The sequence below is a fragment of the Equus quagga genome, chromosome 12 (genome assembly GCF_021613505.1).
Source record: "Equus quagga isolate Etosha38 chromosome 12, UCLA_HA_Equagga_1.0, whole genome shotgun sequence".
NCBI classification, from domain to species: Eukaryota; Metazoa; Chordata; class Mammalia; order Perissodactyla; family Equidae; genus Equus; species Equus quagga.
Window position 1 is genome coordinate 81,265,088 of NC_060278.1, and position 20,431 is coordinate 81,285,518.

The 20,431-nt window shown below is 40.8% G+C and overlaps 1 protein-coding gene across 4 annotated transcripts in view; it reads right to left on the minus strand.

Moving 5' to 3' along the window:
• ATRN (attractin) overlaps positions 1–20,431 on the minus strand; it is a 177,577-nt gene that overhangs the window by 64,548 nt on the left and 92,598 nt on the right. For all 4 annotated transcript variants that reach the window (XM_046678084.1, XM_046678087.1, XM_046678085.1 and 1 more), the window contains exons 13-20: positions 20,123–20,244; positions 19,081–19,219; positions 16,817–17,007; positions 13,993–14,212; positions 12,284–12,469; positions 11,495–11,728; positions 3,668–3,805; positions 824–917 (exon numbers count right to left, since the gene is read on the minus strand). In XM_046678084.1, the coding sequence (XP_046534040.1) occupies positions 824–917; positions 3,668–3,805; positions 11,495–11,728; positions 12,284–12,469; positions 13,993–14,212; positions 16,817–17,007; positions 19,081–19,219; positions 20,123–20,244 (1,324 nt within the window). The remainder of the gene's footprint in view (positions 1–823; positions 918–3,667; positions 3,806–11,494; positions 11,729–12,283; positions 12,470–13,992; positions 14,213–16,816; positions 17,008–19,080; positions 19,220–20,122; positions 20,245–20,431) is intronic.

A 20,431-nucleotide genomic window follows, 5' to 3' on the forward strand; every position in this document is an offset into this window, starting at 1 on the left:
CTCTTCTTGAGAGAATGAGTAAACCTCATGAGGTTTTCTGGTGAGGTAGACATGTATATATTAGTTGGGGAACAACCTCTCTTGTTTCAATTCACCAGGACACTAAAAACAATTATCACCAGTCTCACTGTTGACAGATGGGGAAACTGAGGCTCAGCATAGTTAAGTGATATGTCTCAAGAGCACCCTGCTGAGTGGAGGCACAGCCAGGACTGAAATCCCAAGTCTGCCTGATGTTGTGTGCATCCTCATGGATGGGCACCCCAGACTCTTCCCTGGAAGATGTCTAACACACTTCACCAAGGAAAATGCTAGAGCAGGGAAGAATGTGTTAAAAGCCAGAGGATCGATCATCTCCACTATCAGACAACCAAATGTCAAATAAAATACTGTCCTAGAATACTAGCTCTTCCAATTCTACCTTTTTGGGAAAGGGTGCAATTTCCTGACGCGACAAAAATCGAGTAGTTGCTAAAATTAAAAGACTAATCCAAGTCAGCAACCCAGGAAATGTCAGTGTCATTCAAACATAAAAGTGTGAATAAAAGAGCCATTAAGGAATTGCTGCTAAACTGACGAGCTGCTCAGTAAGGAGGGTGACCAAATTAGACCTGTCTGAAGTAGACAAGGCAAAATTCCAAATTCATCACTTGGGACCCCCTAGAGCCCATGGCAACAAGGCAAAGGGAAGAGGGTAGTTCTCAGGGTTCAGTAGCTTCATGGTCCCTCGGCTCTCCCTGGTGGTACAGACCCAGCTGACCTGGCGTGACCCACTAAACCCAGGCGTGGTCTGCAGCAAGGGTCCTGGGAGTGTGGTACTCACAGCTGGCACTCGTCCCCCTTGACGCCCTTGGTGGTGCAGAAGCACTTGCCCGTATTGGTATTGCACAGTGATGCGTGCCCATTGCACTTGCATGCTGGGGAGACAGAAAAGGAATGGAAGTCACAACTGCTTAAAAGATTACTACTATCAGAGATTTTTCCTAAAACAAATAATTTTATCCAAACTGGATTTGATAGGAAAGACAGATTAAAATAAAAGCATTTATTGGCAAAGATTCATGTTTTTTAGCTAATGATTTATCTCAAATAATATAAAGGTAACATTAAAGGAGCCAAAGTCACAGGACCTGAGGAGAGAGTATGCCAGTTTCCATTGCCATCTGAAGCAATCACTATTTTGATCTTTTCAATACACTCAGTTTTTCACTACTATGATTCTTGCATTCATTCAATAAATATTCATGAAGCACCTCCAGTGCGCCAGGCGCTGGGTGTGGGGACAGAGACACAGTCCCTGGTCCAATGGAGACACCCTGAGCAATGACTGCCCCTGAGGGGAGGGTTGGTCTGGTTGTGCTCCATCTCAGCTGAGGTGCCTTCTCCACAATGGCCGCGTTTCAAATCACACCAGGGCTCAGACCTGGGGTGGGATTCCAATGGCAGGCCAGTGTTCCAGAGGCCCTTGGGGACTCACCACCCTTGCCTTGCCTTCTTAGCCTTCATAGAAAACACTTGTCATCTCCCTCCTCCAGCCATCAACACATCACCATTTTTTCCAACAGATAAGTGTGAACTATGACAAATTTTATACTTCAGTTGAAATAAATGAGTCTTTTTGCTCAATACCTTCTTACTTTACACCCTGTTTTTCAGAATAATTTATCCTGAATAAATTAAAGGCATTAGGCTGGAGACAGGCGTACTTTTAAAATAAATCTTGAGGAAAAAAAAAATTAACCAAAGAAACCCGTAAAATAGAACACTGCAGTGATGAAGAGAATGGATGCTGGAGTCAGAAACATGAGTGTTCAACTCCTGGCTCTGCTGTCTGCGGAGAGGGGGTGAAGCGTACTAGCGAAAGACAAAGGCCTCAAGTCAGTTTGCCTGGGTTTGAATTCAGTCCCCTCCACTTAGCTCCTCTGTAACTGCTGGCATGTTATTTAACCGTCCCAAGTTTCAGTTTCCTCATTTATACGATGGAGATAATAACAGTCCCATCCCACAGGGTTGTTGTGAGGATTAAATGAGATCATACATGAATGAAACAAAGGAAGCATTAAAAAAATCATGGCTATTATCCTTAGCTGTAGATATGGGGATGGTGACACCTGGAGGCACAAGCAGGTCCAGTAGTTAAAGTCACACATCCTGGATGTGGTTCCCAGCATGGCCACATCTCGCAGTGAGACCTTCGGCAGGTTACTTGATCTTGGGGATAATAAAGCACTTATATCTAGGATGGCTGCCAGCACAATGCCTTCTACACATTTATCACTCAATAACGTCAGGTACTCTGATTACTGTCTAATGGATGAAGATCATTCACAAGGAGTGGGAAAAATATTTTTACTGAATACCTTTTAATCTGAGCAAGACATTTTATTTAAGAGTGGTGAGAAATAACATTAGAAGAGTAATACTCACTCATATCTACCATAGTCAGCACTACTGAGTGCTGACTACATGTCATGCACTGCTCTCACCACTTTCAACAATCCTCCTTTCATCCCCATTTTACAGATGAGGAAACTGAACCCCAGAGAGGTGAAGGGATTTACCACTAGAACACTAGCTTTCTCCTGGCTGCTCTGAGGGCCCTGCTAACAAGTTTGGAGGTAGGATTTGAGGAGTAAGTAGAGATTTTCCTTTCCTATTTATTTTCCTACTCAGAACCTGAAAGGTCTTTCCACTGGAAACTATAACAAACCAAAAAACAGTTCATTGGTATCACCTGTCATTTAAAAAATATATAATTAATATTCTAACAATAAAATGTCCTATTGCTTGCAGGAATCTATTTGATATGTATTGGGAGACACGGGACTATTTACACTTTAAAATATACCAGGAGTACTGAGGAGTCCAGCGCCTGATTAAAAATCTACATGTGATTTTTTTTCCAACCACAGGCAATTATAAAGGCTTTCCCTGGCAGGCCTCACAAGGAGAGCTGCCCTCCCCCACCAGCCTGGGTGCGCAGCCAGCGCCCGGCCGTCTCTGAGGGGAGCCGAGTCAAGGTCTCAGGACCCCTGGTCGGCCACCTCCTTCACATATCTGCATTCCCAGCTCGGGCACCTTCATTCCTAGGTCTCTTTATCTGAGGCCTTGGGCTGAGGTCATCTTCAGGCACTTCTGCTGAGACTCCTTATGGGGGTGGGAAGAAGCCTTGAAGACACTGTCCCCACTCTGACTCAGTCCCCAGTACTTTTCCACTCCTAGCCCTTCCCCCTCCCTCCCTCCCCACCCCAGGGTTCATAAAAGGCTTTTGCTGGAGACTTTTGCTCAGGCTCTCTCAACAGTGAGCCGCACCATGTCCGTGCTGATCCTCCTGACGCTCAACCAGCGCGCTATTTCAGGGGGGGAACTGGAACAAGGGGAGTCGGCACTTTCTCCAGTTCACGTTTCTTGCTCATACTATTACAGGAAGTGAGTAAAGGCTTAACTCTTTCATTTTTGGCTTGTTGCTTTAACCTGCTACTCTGACACTTGGCAGCTCTGCTCACTCTCTCCCAGGCTCAGTTGAGGTCTTGACAAGTATGACTTAAGAAATGCTGTGACTTTTTTTCCAAAATCAAGTGACTTTTTCCTCCTAGATATTCAAGTTGAATAGAAGGATTGTGTTCCACTTGGTTTGCAGTCGGTCACCTTGATGGATTTGACTTACGCTGACACTTTCCCCCATTGGTGGGATCACCATAGAAGCCAGATATGCAGGTCTCGCAGTGCTTGCCTGTGGTCAGGTTCTCACACTTCTCACAGATACTCTGATTAACGCATCTGCTGTGGCCGTTGCACTGGCAAGCTGAAAGAAAAAGAATTTTAAGGGGCCGTCCCATTGCAGAACTGGGTGGAGGAAGTAGGACAGGACTTATTTGCAATTATCTGTTTAAGTTCCTTATTGCCTCTAAATACGAAACCATCAAAACTGGCCACTGAAAACTAGTTTGAGAAATAAGATCAAAACATCAAAAAAGAGCTAGTCCAGGAAAATCAGAAATATATCACAGCACGGTGAAAGCCCATAGCTATTAAAAAGATACTTTTTGTTGTTATTCACTGTAGAAACAATATAAGCTCATGAGAGAATATTTGAAAAATATACGGAAGTGGGGGAAATCATATACAATTCCACCATCCAGAGATCACTGTTCACATTTGGAATTTTTCCTTCCATTATTTTTTCTATACAGTTTTATACAATTGTGTTCATATTAATATTCAATTATGATTTTTTTATTGAGATGACAATTATTTTACTACGTTATTTCATCTATCATAAACAAAACTTTAAATGGAAGAATGATTTCTATGAATCATAATAGTTATTTACCCATTTCCTTACATTCTGATAGTTATTTTTCTAAAAAGGAAAAATTGAAAACTAAATATCTTTATTTATATATAAACATTTCCATAAGTGGAATTCCTAAGATTCCTGATGCACACAGGACTTTACAATTAGAAAGGCATATGAAGTCTGGACCTCTCTAGACTTCTCAGGACAGCTGTGCAGGCTGTGCACTGCAGACTCCATGTGGAGCCATTCACATAGTCCACAACCTGTACCACTCTGTAAGCAGAATCTCTGACTCTGCAGAGCTTTTGCCCCCCAGCTTTATTGAGATATAACTGACATATAATAGTGCATAAGTCTAAGGTATACAATGTGTTGATTTGATACACTTATATACTGCAAAATGATTACCACTGTAGCTGTTAGTTCTAACACCTGCATCATGTCAGACAATCACCATTTCTTTTTTATGTTAAAAACATTTAAGATATACTCTTTCAGCAGCTTTTGCAGATTTATCTTGGTCAATCAATGTGTTGTAGTTTTTCACCACCTCAGCAGCATTCCATAGCCTTGCACCTGTTCTGTTTACCCACCTGTTTTCTACCCCATCCCCATAGGCATCTGAGTTGTTCTGTATAGACGGCAGTTGAAAACTTAAAAATGACTACATCAGTTGTGACTGCACCAAAATTACTTACAATGTGTGGGATATACATGTTGTTCCTGTGAAGATGAGCAACTGTATATACAGTAAAAGTGCAAAGCACAACACACAAAAAATGTAGCACCTGAAATCATTTACAAAAATATCTGTATTCTGGTTCAAGATAAAAAGATTGAACAAACGCTTCTCTCTCTTCTCCTTCAAAATCCCACTGAAATTACAGAAAAAATGTAAAAACAAGGATAAGTAAATAGGAGTGTGAGATAAGAGGAAAAGATGCTATAAGAAGCATTGAGAGATACTCCTGAAGGACTGAGGATTCTAGAAATTATAAAGCAGATAGGGTCAATATGACAGAAAAAGGGGAGTTGAGACATCTGTATCCTAAGGTAGGAGAAGGAGGGGACTGCCAAAGTGATTATAAGCACTTTACCAATTGCCACCTGAAAAACCCAGCAGAGGCAAGGAGCCAGAGCAGGCCTCAGGAGAGTGGTGGGCAGCAGGAAGTGACTCACGACCTGCTCTGTGCCTGCTTAATGGCTGGCTGAGGCATCTGTCCAGGGGCTGCAGCAGGAACGGACGGTTCTGTGGAGTGGGTGGGGGATTGGAGGCTTGGGTCAGAAAGAAAAATCAAGGCAATGCCCCAGCTATCTTCAGTTGCCATAACACCCCACAGGGGAGGCACCTGGCACAACCGTGAATATGCCAAACGCATCCAGGCACCTGGTCCATTGCTCCTTCCTTCCTCTAATGAAGGAGGAACACAGACCACTCAACAGCAGTCAGGGCAGACCAAAGCCAGAGCACCCTGTGGCTGCCTAGCCAGCCTCACCTTTAGGACATCACATCACACCTTCACAACAGCTCAGTATACCTAATACTGGCCAATACTAACAAATCTAGACACTCAGTTATATACAAAATCAACCTCGAAGTCACCAGTATAAGAAAATCATCAACCTAAAAGCATCGCCTGGATAAACATGCTGAACAACTAACCCTGAAGGAAGGGTTAATACAAGAAACTTCAGAGAATGAAAAATAGTAATTTTGCTATATTCAAACAGGCTTGAGAAAATATTGTATCCGTGAAATAAGAAAGCAAGCTCTGAAAAAAACCTCATGATATTTAGAGACCTTGCAAAATGAAAAAGGATAGAACAAAATAGACACAAAACAAAAAACTCTCAATAGGTTAAACAGGAGAAGACATATGGCTAAAAAACTATCTGTAAGAAAATACTATGCCAACAAATTTGATTACTTAGATGAAACAGAAAAATTCCCAGAAAAATACAGATTACCAAAACTGACTCAAGCAAAATTAGAAAATCTGAATAGACCTATAAGTAAACAGACTGAAGTAATAATAAAAAATCTTCCACAAAGAAAAGCCCAGGCCTAGATGGTTTCACCGGTGAATTCTATCAACACTTAAAGAAGAACTAATGCCAACCCTTCAGAAACTCTTCCAGTAAATAGAGGAGGAGAGAATACTTCCCAGCTCACTCTATGAAGCCAGCACTAACCTGATACCAAAGCCAAACAGTTATCACAAGAAACAAAACTATAAAACAGACCCACATCCCTCATGAATATAGACACAAAATCTCCAACTAGCAAAGTGAATCTACCAACACATTAAAAAGGAATATACATCATGAGCAAGTGGGCTTTATCCCAGGAATGCAAGGCTGGCTTAACATCCTTAAATCAATTAATGTAATACATAAGATTAATAGACTAAAGAACAAAAACCACACGATCATTACAATAGATACAGAAAAAACATTTGACAGAATCCAGCACCCAATCATGAAAAAAACCCTCAAGAAACTAGGAATAGAAGGAAAATTTCTCAACCTGATAAAGGGCATGTATAAAAAACCTAAAGCCAACATCATACTTAATGGAGAAAGACTGAATTCCTTCCCCCTAAGATCAGAAGAAGACAATGATGTCCACTCTCACCACTTTTATTCAACATTGTACTGGGGTTTCTAGTCAGGCCAATTAGCCCCCAAAAATAAATTTGAAAAAAGGTACCCAGATTGGAAAGGGAAAAGCAAAACTAGCTTTCTTAGTAGACAATATAATCTTGTATGTAGAAAATCCTAAGAAATTCACTAAAAAAGTGGTACAAATATTAAATGAGTTCAGTAAAGTTGCATGATACAAGATCAACATACAAAAATTAACTGTATTTGTACACACTAGCAATGAACAATCAGAAAAAGAAATGAAGATAATTCCATTCATAATACCATGAAGAAGAATAAAATACTTTGTATAGTAAATTTAACAAGTGCAGGGTATGTACATTGAAAACTATAAAACATTGCTGAAAGAAAGACAAGAACTAAAGAAACAGAAACATGTTCCAGGTTTATAAATTGGAAGGTTAATATTGTTAAGATAGCATATTACCATCTGGCATACACTCCAAATTGGTCTATAGATTCAATGCAATCTCATCAAATATCAGCTGGCTTTTTGTCGATGTTGTCGAAATTTATAAGTTCAACTTAAAATTCATATGGAAATGCAAAGAACCCAGAATAGCCATGACAATTGAGAAAAATAAGAACAAAGTTGGAGGACTTAGACTCCCCAATTTCAAAACTTACTACAAAGCTACAGTAATCAAAACAATGTGATACTGGCATAAGAACAAAATACATAGGTCAATGAAACAGAAATGAGAGCCCAGAAGTAAGTTCATACACTTACCGTCAACTGATATTCAACAAATGTGCCAAGAAAATTCAAGGGTAAAAAAACAGTCTTTTCAAATGGTTAGGGACAAGTGGATATCCACATGCAAAAAGATGAATTTCGACCCCTACCTCAGACCATATACAAAAATTAACTCAAAATTGATCATGGACCTAAATGTAAGACATAAGTCTACAAAATTCTAAAAGGAAAACACAGAGTAAATCTTTGTCATCTTGGGTCAATGATTTTTTAGATACAATACCAAAAGCACATGAGATAAAAGAAAACAGTGATACATCACATTTACCAAATTTAAAACTTTTGTATTTCAAAAGATACTATCAAGAAAGTAAAAAGAAACCCACAGAATGGGAGAAAATATTTGCAAATCATATATCCAAAAAGGAACTTGAATCTAGAATTCATAAAGAACTCTTATAGGTCAATAAGATGATGACAAATAATGCAATTTAAAAATGTGCAAAGAATTTGAATAGTAATTTCTCCAAAGAAAACATACAAATGGCCAGTTAGATGCTCAATTTTATTAGTCAGTAGGGAAACGCAAACCAAAACTACAATGAGATATAATTTCTCATACACTAGAACAGCTACAATCAAAAGGACAGGCAGACACAAGTGCTGGAGAGGATGTGGAAAAATCTGAACCTTTTTACATTGCTAGTAGGAATGAAAAATGCTGCAGCTACTTTGGAAAATCTCACGCCCATTATCCCTCATTTCCACCCTAGCCCTAGGCAATTACTAATTTATTTTCTGTCACTATATATTTACCCTTTTCTGGACATTTCATATAAGTGGTATCATACAATATATAGTCTTTGCATGTGGCTGCTTTTACATAGCCATGTTTTTGAGGTTCATCCATGTTGTAGAATATGTCAGTACTTCATTCCTTTTCATTGCCAAATAGTATTCCACTGTAATAATATACCACGTTTTGTTTATCCATGTGCCCAGCTGACAGATATGTGGATTGTTTCCACTTCTGCCTATTATGAATAATGCTGCTATGAGCATACACGCACAAGTTTTTGTACAGGCATACATTCTCAATTCTCTTGGGTATATATTGGGCCATATGATAACTCTATGTTTAACTTTTTGAGGAATGTAAAACTGTTTTCCAAAGTGGCCACACCATTTTACATTCCTACCAGTAATGGATGAGGGTTCCAATTTCTCAAATGATGTTGAGCTTCTTTTCATGTGCTTATTGGCCATTCATATATCTTCTTTGGAGATACATCTGTTTAAATCTTTTACCCATTTCTTAACTGGGTTGTCTTTTTATTGCTGAGTATTAAAAGTTCTTTACGTATCCTGAACATTAAACTCTTATCAGATACATAATTTGCAAATATTTTCTACCATTCTGTGGGTTGTCATTTCACCTGATATATTCTTGACATTAAGGGAAAAGCACAGATTTAAATATTTCCTTAATTAAACCACAAGTAGATTAGAAATAGAGTTGTAGATTCTTTAAATGTTAGAGAGGAAAAAAGGGAACACAGAAAATTTAATCTAGTTTGGTAGATTAAAAAACTGGTTTCTCATTTTATTTTGCATTTCCCTGTTTTCTCTATTTCCTACTCTGAGAATGACTACTTTAGATCCTTTGCCCACTTTTTCTGTTGGGTTGACAGCTTTTTTTCTGGAGAGAAGAGGTTTATATACTCTGGAATGATAATTACTTGTTAAATACACTGCAGGTATTTTCTTCTAGTCTGTCTCACGCCTTTCACCTTTGTTAACAGAGGTCTTTTCCCTAATGAAGTCCTCACAAGGGGCTTTACTGTCACTGGCACTAACAGGCTCTTGGAGAAGTTCTTACCCACTAACCTCCCAGGAGTCTTTGCACCTGCCTAGTCTCTCCCAACTGTTCTGCAGGCCCATCAACACATTTCTGTGTATTTATAGAAAGTCTGAATCAAAGGCCAATTTCTCAGCGTTGGCTTCTCAGGGCAGCCTTCCCAGCGGGTCTAAGCCCAGGCTTAGGCCAGATCATGGTCTATCCATTCTTGCACCAACCAGTGGAAGGGATAGAGAGGGAAGCAGGGGGAGAAGGGAAGGAAAGGGAGTGAGGGATAGCAAGGGAAGAAAGAAGGTAGGAGAGGGGAAAGGGGAGGGGGAGAGAGGGAAGGAGGAAGAGAGGCAAACAGGTAGGCAGGCTGAATTTATCCTCTTGCCAAAAGCAAAAGAGATCTTTCTTCCCCTCTCCCTTTTCTTAGAGCATTTCATTAAGAAAACCTGTATTTATAAATCCTTCCACTGTTCCTTTGATATGTAAATTTTTGTCAGCTCTACAATCCAGGAACATTTTTCTTCAGGGCCTGGGAGCCATCTCTTTGAAATGTAAACATCAAGGAAGACAGCACCTCATCTCCTTGTCATTTGGGGAATTTAGCCTAGTTGCACTGTGCCAAGCTGTAATCATCTGCTCGCCATAAAGATAAAAGAAGTTTTATTTTCTTCTTTGGATAAAGGCGATTAGTTAATACAAGTGGCCACCCCAATTACCAGGTGAATTTAGGATGAATTATGAAAGAATATATAGCAAATGGTGCTGTCAAATCCTCTCACATGAGGACAGTTATTGTTCATCTTGAGACCATGGACATAAGGGATTGTATATGCTTGGCTATTTAAAAGGGTGAGATTTCTCTCTGTCTTTGCAATCTCATTAGTGGAGTGCCTGTGATGTGCACCACAGTCTGGTTTAACGCTTACTCAATAATAGAACTGTTTTCTCTCCTTTTTTCTTTCTTGTATTTGTGGAGAGGAATTTCTGGGTTGGCAGATTTTATTTTTAATTTTTCCCTCAACAATTGCCATGATGTATTTTTAATTAAAAAGCAAACTGTAGAACAATGTATATCATATGCATAGTATTTTTTTATTTTTAAAAATACACATTGGTATTTCTGGAGGTATTATCACATTGGCCCAAGTAACTCAAAGGAGGTTTTGGAAGCACTTAACTGTTTCTCCAAATGTTCTTTTAGTTATGGAAAGAGATGCAATCACCAACTGCCCTGAATCAGTCCAATCCCCACCACAAGAGCCACGCCTGCCCAGATGCAGATGGGTTGAGAAGTGCCCAAGAGATTACCTTTGCTTCACTGTAATGTTAAGATCTCCGCCCCAGGAGGAGCTTTGGCCTTATTACTATAACCTGCAGTGTATGTGGAAGCATGTTTTCCAACTGAGCCTGTGCAAGCGAATACTTACCTCTCCCTTTTGAATATTCACTCCCCATCCAAAAAAAGGGGGGGGAGGAGTTGGGGGCAGTGGTGAGTGGGGGTGGGGTGGGGTGGGCACAGCTTTGGAAAAGATTCCCTGTGGTCTCTATTTGCTGCAAATAAATTTTATTTTGTGTGACAACTACTTCTGGTGAAGGCTTTGATTTCAACTCACCATGAAGTGGACCCACTTTGGCTGGGTAACAGTATCTACATCAAACAGTTATAAGTTTTTACCTCTATGAAGAACTGGAGATGAGAAGAGGAATTCCACTTTTAATTTTACATACATTTGTAATATTTAATTTTTTATAATGAAAATGTCATTACTTTTGTATTGAAAGTTAGCAAAACAACTCAGCTGAAATTCTCAGTATTTTCATTAATTGACATTAAAAATATTTTTCATGTGAAACTATTTCTCCTAAAATGATCTGTTATATTTTGTTCTTAAAGGAAATTCATATAAATAATGTAGCTTTCAGGGTTTTATTCTTTGTAAATAGGTAGTGAAACATTTGATCTTGGATACACAAGGCATCTTACCTGGACAGTGAATGAAAGACCAGTTGTATCTGCTGTCCTCCAGACACATGCTGGAATTGAGAAGGGGCTGTGGATAGGAATTTCCTGTAGGGGCCTGTGAAGGCATCTTTACTGGTCCTTTATAGGAGCCCTCCAGGCATTTCCCTTTGCCAGTATTGCTAGGATCAGTACACCAGCCACAGCCTGGTTGCTCTAAGCAATGACTACAGGTACAGTAGCCTGAACAATTTTCAGCTGTAAAAAAAACACAAGTTTCAATTCATTATCACATGTAGATTTGAATTCATTGTATTCAAATTACCTTTTTCTTTAACAGACTATTTAACTACTGTGAGTCAAAATTCCTATTCTGATTGTTCAAATGGCATAATAAAATTAAAGAGTCCAATATCTTGCCAACATATAAGAGAGACTCCTCCTCTCCTCTCTCAATCCCAGGAGGTTGGAGGCAGAAGTGACCTTAGAGGTCATCACTGGAAAGCACTTACTTTATGAATTAGGAGATTAAGATGTGGAGACAATACATGGATTGAGCAATATCATACTGAAGTTGGGTAAGTTATTTCTGTACTCTGTGATCTATCCTACATTTATTTACCAGTGTCACTGTGCTTGATTCTGCTTGATTCTGTATCAAGGTTCCCATCAGGCGATCTCTGGACAGACCTGAGCAGAAGATCAAGCCCAGTCTTGTCCCTAAAATGTTCAGAGGCTGACAGTACTGCGCCACAGCAGTTGTCGCCCATACACAGGACACTCATGAGTGCCCAGAGCTCACTTTTCACTTACGGGGACAGCTGCTCATGGTATACCACTCCATACACTGGCCAAAAGGGAAGGAGGCCACATAGGCATTGGAGTCCACACACTGCTTCATGTTGCTGCACCACATGCACTCGGAGCTGCCGCTCGTACACTCTCCACAAGCCGTCCGCAAGGCACATGGCGTCCGGCACTGCTTGGCACTGTGGTTCGCTGGGAAGTAAACCCAAGAGAGACACTTAGAGCTCCCACCATGTTGGCTAAGGTCAAAGGCTTTTCAGTGTGGGCTGTGACCCACCAGTATGTCATGAAATCAATTCAGTGGGCTACACTAAATGAAAGAGAAGATAGAAAACATTAGAGTCACCACGTACCGTTTAGTCAAATATACTTATACACTTGGGGGAAAAAACTGTTTTTCTTTTCAAAGAGCATTAAGGACACACATGAGGGAACAAGCTAATCTTTCTATAAGAGTAGGGGTTCCAAAGTTCCTTACAGTATACGGGACCCAGGATGAACTTCAGTGGTTTTGCAACCCACCTGAATATGCAAAATGATCTTTGTATATTTGGTGGGAAGAAGGACCACAGCATTCATTAAATACACCAGAGCATTTAGAATCTAAAATGGCTGAAAAGCTCCCCTACAGGAAGTTTAGAAATCATACTTGAGGGTGATTCCTGCAGTGCTATGAACTCTCTCCTACACCTCTGTACTCCTCCAACAAATCACAGTACCTTCCTATACTGAGATATGGTGTCACTGGAGTCCAGCCTCCCAAAAGCGGCCACATAGGGGCCGGCCCACTGGCGCAGCGGTTAAGTTCGCATATTCTGCTTCTCGGCGGCCCAGGGTTCGCCGGTTCGGATCCCGGGTGTGGACATGGCACCGCTTGGCACGCCATGCTGTTATAGGCGTCCCACATATAAAGTAGAGGAAGATGGGCACGGATGTTAGCTCAGGGCCAGGCTTCCTCAGCAAAAAAGAGGAGGACTGGCAGTAGTTAGCTCAGGGCTAATCTTCCTCAAAAAAAAAAAAAAAAAATAAGCGGCCACATAATGCCACCTATTGCTTGTGAGTCCCTCTGTAGGAGCAGGATGCTTGTCTTGGGCTTGTCCATGTGCTGCAGGTGTTCCCCTTGTGCCTGCCTTTATGAAGCCCAAATGGAGCCCAAAGGAGAGATTTGAACCTGTGAAGCTACTCAGTGTCTGTTCCTTCAGTACTTTCCCGTAGCTTGGGTGCAGTTCAGGCTTGCTGTTTCTGCTTCCTATCACAGAACTGCTTGTATCCTTTTTCTCCCCACTGACACCATCTTTCTGTCCACTATCCCTGCAGTGACCCGCTTGCTTTTCTAATGTTTTCTTTGCCTTTATTTGCAATTTTTGTTCTTTATTCCACACTATTTCTCTGCCAACACCAAGAAATTTGCCTGTCAGGGCAATTCTCAATACTTGATGTGGTCAACAAACTAATCAATCTCATTGTTAATTAGAATATTTGGTTCTTTGAGTAGTGTTAGTTGTTTTCAGTTTTGCTTATGCTCACAGTATTCAGAGTCAGAAACTATTTCCTTCTGCTTTCAAAATTCTGGGTTATACTATGCTTTGTATGCTTGATATCAACAGTCCATCTGTTTTTCATGAATATTTCACACACCTCAATACTCAAGCATGCCTCCTACTGTTGCTCTTTCAATGGACTTCTCGTAATGCACAATTCACGCACGCACTCACCAGGCCGCTCACAGACACTCCCATTGAGTGGGTTGATGCAGGTCGCAGCCTTCAAGCCCCGAGTACTGGGTTCTGACAAGATTCCACAGAATCCAGCATCACTGGGCTCAGATGGCATCCACTGGAGCGAACTATTTGTAAATGGGGACATATCTTCCCAACACCAGTAGGACACATTGATCTTCCGAAGGCCAACCCACGGGGTTAAGGTAAGCCTGGACTATAGACAAAACAGACACAGCTATGAACATAATCAATGTCATGACCAAAACAGGCTTCTAGATAAAAACCACTATGTTACTTATACCCCACAGATACAGGAAAACCTCCCTATCCCCCGGCCATGGCAGATTAGGATAGATCATCATTTTTATGTTACATATCATGCCTGACACTTCAATATAGCTATTTCATAAAGGACAAAAATATAGCTCAGAGAAGATAACACATCAAAATTTTCAGAGATTAAAAGTAAAGCAATAATCAAGTTCCTAAATTTCTATACCTTATGACAAATGCTATGAAGAGACAGCGACCCCCAAACTTGGTTTAAATGTTTATTTATACATGAAATCATCTTACCAATATTTATAAAATCTTGGTTATGTACCTATCCTCAGATCCTTAACTTAATAAGCCTGTTTCGGGGCCCTGGCCAGTTCAGATGATTGAAGAGTCCCACCCTCAGCTGGGGTGTATGGGTTGGCACTGAATTTTACAGGGAATAATAGGATAGTGAACCCTCGGCAGAGTTTCTGTCTCTTGCTCTACTGAAATTTCCTTCTTGTTGCAATTAAAAAAAATTTTTTTTAAATCAAAGTACAAAGTTTAGTCCAGAAATGAAAGATATTCCTAATTTTGGCAGTGACAAAACAAAAAGTACAATGTATTTCCATTTTTGAGAGGAAAAAAATATATGTCTATTAAAAGAACTAAAAGAAATAAACACACCCCAAAGTGGTTAATATTAGTTGTAAGGAACAACACACTTTCTTACTTTTAATGTATTTTCTAAATTTCCTTTGAAATATGTATTTTTTTAAGGAAAGAAAAATAATTAAAATTAATACTTTTTAAAAGTCCTTCAATAGCTTCTCTTTGCTTTCATAATAAAATTCAAAGCAATTAGCATTCTAAGACAAGGCCTCTCAAGATTTGGCCTTGATCCCTCAGGAGGCCCAGCTACAGCAATTCCCTTCCACCCAGCCTGCAGCCAGCCATGCAAACCCACCTGTAGCTCAGCCCTCCTTGATCCCTGCATCTTGCACGTGCAAGTACCAATGCCCAGACAGTCCTTCCGTCTTCACTTTCCTAACTCACTCCTTATCTTCAGGGGTTACCTCTTTCTGGCTGTCTATCAGCCAGCCTCTGCCCTAAAGACTAGGTTGGGTGCTTTTCCTGGTTCTTCCATACAAGTCTGGGCTCTAAGTCTGGACATATAGCTGTGGAAGCACATTACACTTTAGTTGTCTCTCATCGGTTAGTCTTATCTCAAGACTGTGAAGTTGTGTTGTATAAAGGTGGTCCCAGAAGATTAGACTACTCAGAACCTTCTCTGAGGAAGAGAGAAGGGGGACCAGAAGATATGGTATCTGTGGCCAGCTGGGATAGCCGAACCCTTCTAACCAGGTATTCTTTCAGAGACATGGAATTGGGAGTCAGTGGTAATGGGCAACGCTGTAAACCATCAACTTTCTGAGGCAGTGACCATAGGTAAGATCAGCCAACAGCCAAGGCAGAACACCAGAACAGGCTCATAGTTGGGGTGAGGAAAAGAGAAACAAACAACATGGGCAGTCTCTAAAGGAGATAATGAAATTTGAAAAAGCTTTCAAAATGTAAAATATCACATGTGGCCATAGTGTTCCAGGGGTAACCACCTTTATATTGTATTACCAATGTTTGAGTGTCCACATCATACCAAAGTTGCATTGGAAAAAAAATACTAATTGGAGAAAAGTAAAATACAGAGCACCACTACCAGTCGCAGAATGGCCTTCTAGGTAATATACAGAGGCCTCATGCAGCCAGGACCCAGAACACACCTTCCATGTCCTCCCCTGAACAAGGCTACACCTGAGGGAGTGCTGCCCATTCCTCCTCCCTGCTTGACGAGAAGAACATGTCCCCTAAACTGCTCTGTACCAAAGCCAATGTCATTGAAAGAGCTTTGTCCTGCGAGAATCTACTTAATTGAGGGTAGGACCACAGTTCTAGGACTTCAGACTAAAAAAGAACACAATGTGACTGGAGTATCAACAACAAGCTGCCTGAGAGCACCAGGAGGGCAGGAAGAGAACTCGGGGCCTTTCTGTGCTCAGAAACTCGTGATAAGAAAGTGCCTTCTCTTTTTGGGATGGCCAGGCCTAAGAAAGACCCAAATGGATGTTTCTTAGGGTGATTAACATTAAATCATATCACACACTGTAATAAATACCTGAAATCTGAATGACTCAGGTGGCTTAATTCAACCTGGCTAAATAGCAGTCACGTCCCCCCCTCCCAGCAGAACCTAGGAATAAAACAGGTATGAAATCATCTACTGATGTCACCAGGATATGTGTATATGTAGACACATGTCACTATTCAATACACATGTAATTATTCATATATAATTTAACAGATATGATTAATAAAGTGTTAAAAATTTTGAGATAAGAAAGAAGGTATTAAAGGAAGAGAATTTGACAGTGAAGTTCCATGTCTATTACACTGCACATACTAGCATTCCTCCTCCTGTCAAGTACATCAGAGGTAAGCCGTATTCATGGCCTCAGTAGAAAGGTGGCCGCTAGAAGCTTAGCTTCTGAGGATTTTAACTCACCATGCTGTGTGATGACTGCATTATTCGCAGTTGCTTAAGGACAAATTCTACCTTCTTCTGGGTTGTCAGAGAAGCCAAAAAGGCATTGTGGTTCCTACAGGACAATTTAGCATTGTCATAATTTTCCTTGGCAGTAGTAATTTTCAAACACGAGTTTCCGACCAAATGCCAGCCAATGCCACAGATATTTTCTTTCGTAAAGAGGGAGAGAAAAAAAAGAGTTTTAGAAATCACACAAAACTACTATATCATCAGCTTGAATTATGGAAAACCTAAATGGTTTTTCTAATTTAAAATCCAGGTACTTCATTAGGATGTAGTAAGGGTATCAGACACATTACTAAGGACCAAATACAGAATACAAGAATTTTAAAAATGTTTATCAGTTATATTTCCTGAATTTAGAGATGCATATTCTGAGGTCAACCCTCCTATGTCTTAGAAAAAACACCTGTTTGGTGCCAATGTTAGATTTATAAATCTCCTTTTGAAGAACAATTAGAAATAAGACTAAAATCCTAAGTAAAGAGTAAAAAAATAAATATGCATACTGGAACGATAGGGTAGAAAATAGCAAGAATGAGAGCTGGTGAATGAACAAGTCTACAGTCTTCAAAAGCCACAGCGTTGGGGGCTGGCCCCGTGGCCGAGTGGTTAAGTGCGCGCGCTCCGCTGCAGGCGGCCCAGTGTTTCATTGGTTTGAATCCTGGGCGCGGACATGGCACTGCTCATCAAACCACGCTGAGGCAGCGTCCCACATGCCACAACTAGAAGGGCCCACAACGAAGAATATACAACTATGTACTGGGGGGCTTTGGGGAGAAAAAAGAAAAAAAAATAAAATCTTAAAAAAAAAAAAAAAAAGCCACAGCGTTTTCACGTCATCAAGTGGAAGGTAACATCAAGTGCACAAAACATCCCAAAAGTGAGATGGAAAGATTCTCTTTGGGAAAAAACCAAAGTGATATGGCTGCAGCACACAAGGCAAGCTTATAATCTGCTACTGTGACTGCCCTGAACCCACCTAAAGAACTGTAAGGAATCTATGAACGCTTCCTGGAAGAAAGTGAATGAGAGAAGCAACTTCGCCAGAACAAAAGCACCATGGAGACACCATCAACCATGTTCACTAACAGTGAGATAAATGGAAGGGACCACGGGAAAGGGATCCTTTAAGAACAGATTAGGATTTGCTCCTCAAAGGGTGGCATCAGTCTCACTTCTTGTTAAAAGGTATATTCCTGGGCCCTACCTCAGATTTGTACTAGAATCTTCCTTCTAATACAATCCTCAGGTGCTCTGCTGTACATTAAAGTTTGAGATGCAATGAGAACAAGAAGCTCATTTATGCCAGCTTCCAAAGGACATTCAAAAGGGGCCTGGTAGAGCCAAACTGCCCTGCACATGCCTTAGATGTTGTGCAGAACCACAGAATTCCCCTTTCCTGGACATCTGGTTGAGCAAATATATCACAGTTTCAGGCCCCCAACCTCAGAAGTGCCATAAATTGAAGTATTTGAGGCTGGAGATGAACCCAGAAAAGTGCTGCTGACAGAGGCACCTCTCTTTTCCTTCTTGTCAGAAGGTGCTGACAACCTAATCCCAGTAGTCAAAAAGTAGTAGTCTTCATAAAGTGCCCAGCAGACTGGCTGCCGAGACTGCTGCATTCTGTTCCCAGGTTATCACAGCAGAGTGGGATGGGGACAATGAAGCAGGCTCAATAATACGGAGCCAGGGGGCTGGACCAGTGGCACAGCAGTTAAGTGTGCACATTCCACTTCAGCAGCCCAGGGTTCGCCGGTTCAAATCCTGGGTGTGGACATGGTACCACTTGGCAAGCCATGCCGTGATGGCGTCTCACATATAAAGTAGAGGAAGATGAGTACGGATGTTAGCTCAGGGCCAGCCTTGCTCAGCAAAAAGAGAAGGATTGGCAGCAGATGTTAGCTCAGGGCTAATCATCCTCAATAATAATGATGATAATAATAATAATAATGATAATGATAATAATATGGAGCCAAGCTGCCATTTGATTTTCTAAAGCAGCAGATGATGCTTCACTTTATTTTAAAGGACAGTAGGAGTAAATACTTAAGAACTGTATCTCTGTTTTAAAAAATAACAACCAAAATAGTAGTATGCTGTAATGCATGGATAAAATGAGTTCGTCACCTCTGCTGGGTTCAATCTAGGCTGCACAGTATTGAGGGTGTGCGTGTGAAGTCTTTGGACTCACATATATCAGATGCCCCAACAAAGCCTACCGGGCAGGGCGATGCACTCCTGATTCCGGGGCTCCCACTGGCAGTTCTGGTCCAGAGCACAGCTCCTGCAGCTGGTCTTCTTGTTACAGTAGTACATGGGGTTATCCTTGGGGCAATTCCCATACCTGGAAATGGAGATCTAGAACACAATGGACAAAAGCTTTTCTCTTATATCCACAGAGAGAATTTATGGTAAGGACAACTGGGAAACTAAAAACAACAAAATCTAATGGAGGAAGAAAACTGCAAATAGATAAATAAATAAGATGCAGATGGAGCAGCACTGCAGTGGAGACACTGTAGTGAAATGTTCTATTCAAGGACATGCCTTTACCTGGCAAGGAAGCAGTGCACTCGTTTAAACACCATGCTTCAGAAACCTGCTCATCTGTAAAATGGGGATGTTTAACTTGCTGCTTTCCAAATGCCTCCCAAACAGTCTGAAAGTTTTATATTTTAAGAATTGCTTTACAGCCTGACAAAGAATGTCTTATAAACTGTCAAAAGCTATAAAACCTGAGTCATAATATCTTTTTTGCCTTATAATCTAAATAAAAATCATAAATGGTGAGCATAAGTTATGCTAAGCCAAAATATAACATGTAACAAGGAGATTTTGCAAAGTCTATTACTTCCACAATTCAGTGTGGCCACTACACAACTGACTCACTTTCATTCTCAGGTGCTAACTTGCTCCCAACCCGTGCACAAGTAGAGTGTGCTCACCATTACAAGTCTCACACCAAGGGATCTAGTACTTAGCCACAGCCATGCCTAGGGAGTGGGGAGTATTCAGAATAACAGCCCTGCCTTCTTCTAAAACACGAGACATCAATCCTTGTGGTTAGCAAGATCTTTGGAATTAGGATGTATAGAGCGTCCCTTCCTAAAAGAAAACCTGAGAAATAATAAAATCCAAATCTACATTAAAGGTTTGAAAAACAACTCTGGGTCAGTATTTATACCATACATACTATAATCTATACCTAACCCCATTCAGGATTTTTCCATCCTCTGAAATCCTTGAGAAACAGCCCCTAACCTGGCCTTCCGAGCAGCTGTGGTTCATAGGGACACAATGGTCGTTGCACCAGTGACAGTCGTTGGTGTTGGCAGTGCAGCTGTAACAATCCGTGTGCTGGTCACATCTGTCATGGTCAAAAGCTATGAAGAGAAGAAAAACTCATCAACTGTGACAGCTGCTCCTCAGAAAAGTCACAGGCTCTTATAGCTGCTGTTGAACACAATCTGAGACTGAGGTAAAAAAAAAAAAAAAGGTAACAAGGGTTGGAAAGTAAAATGAGGAGTGAAACTGGCAGGAAAATATGTTGGTGTGTTCAGGTTAAAATAG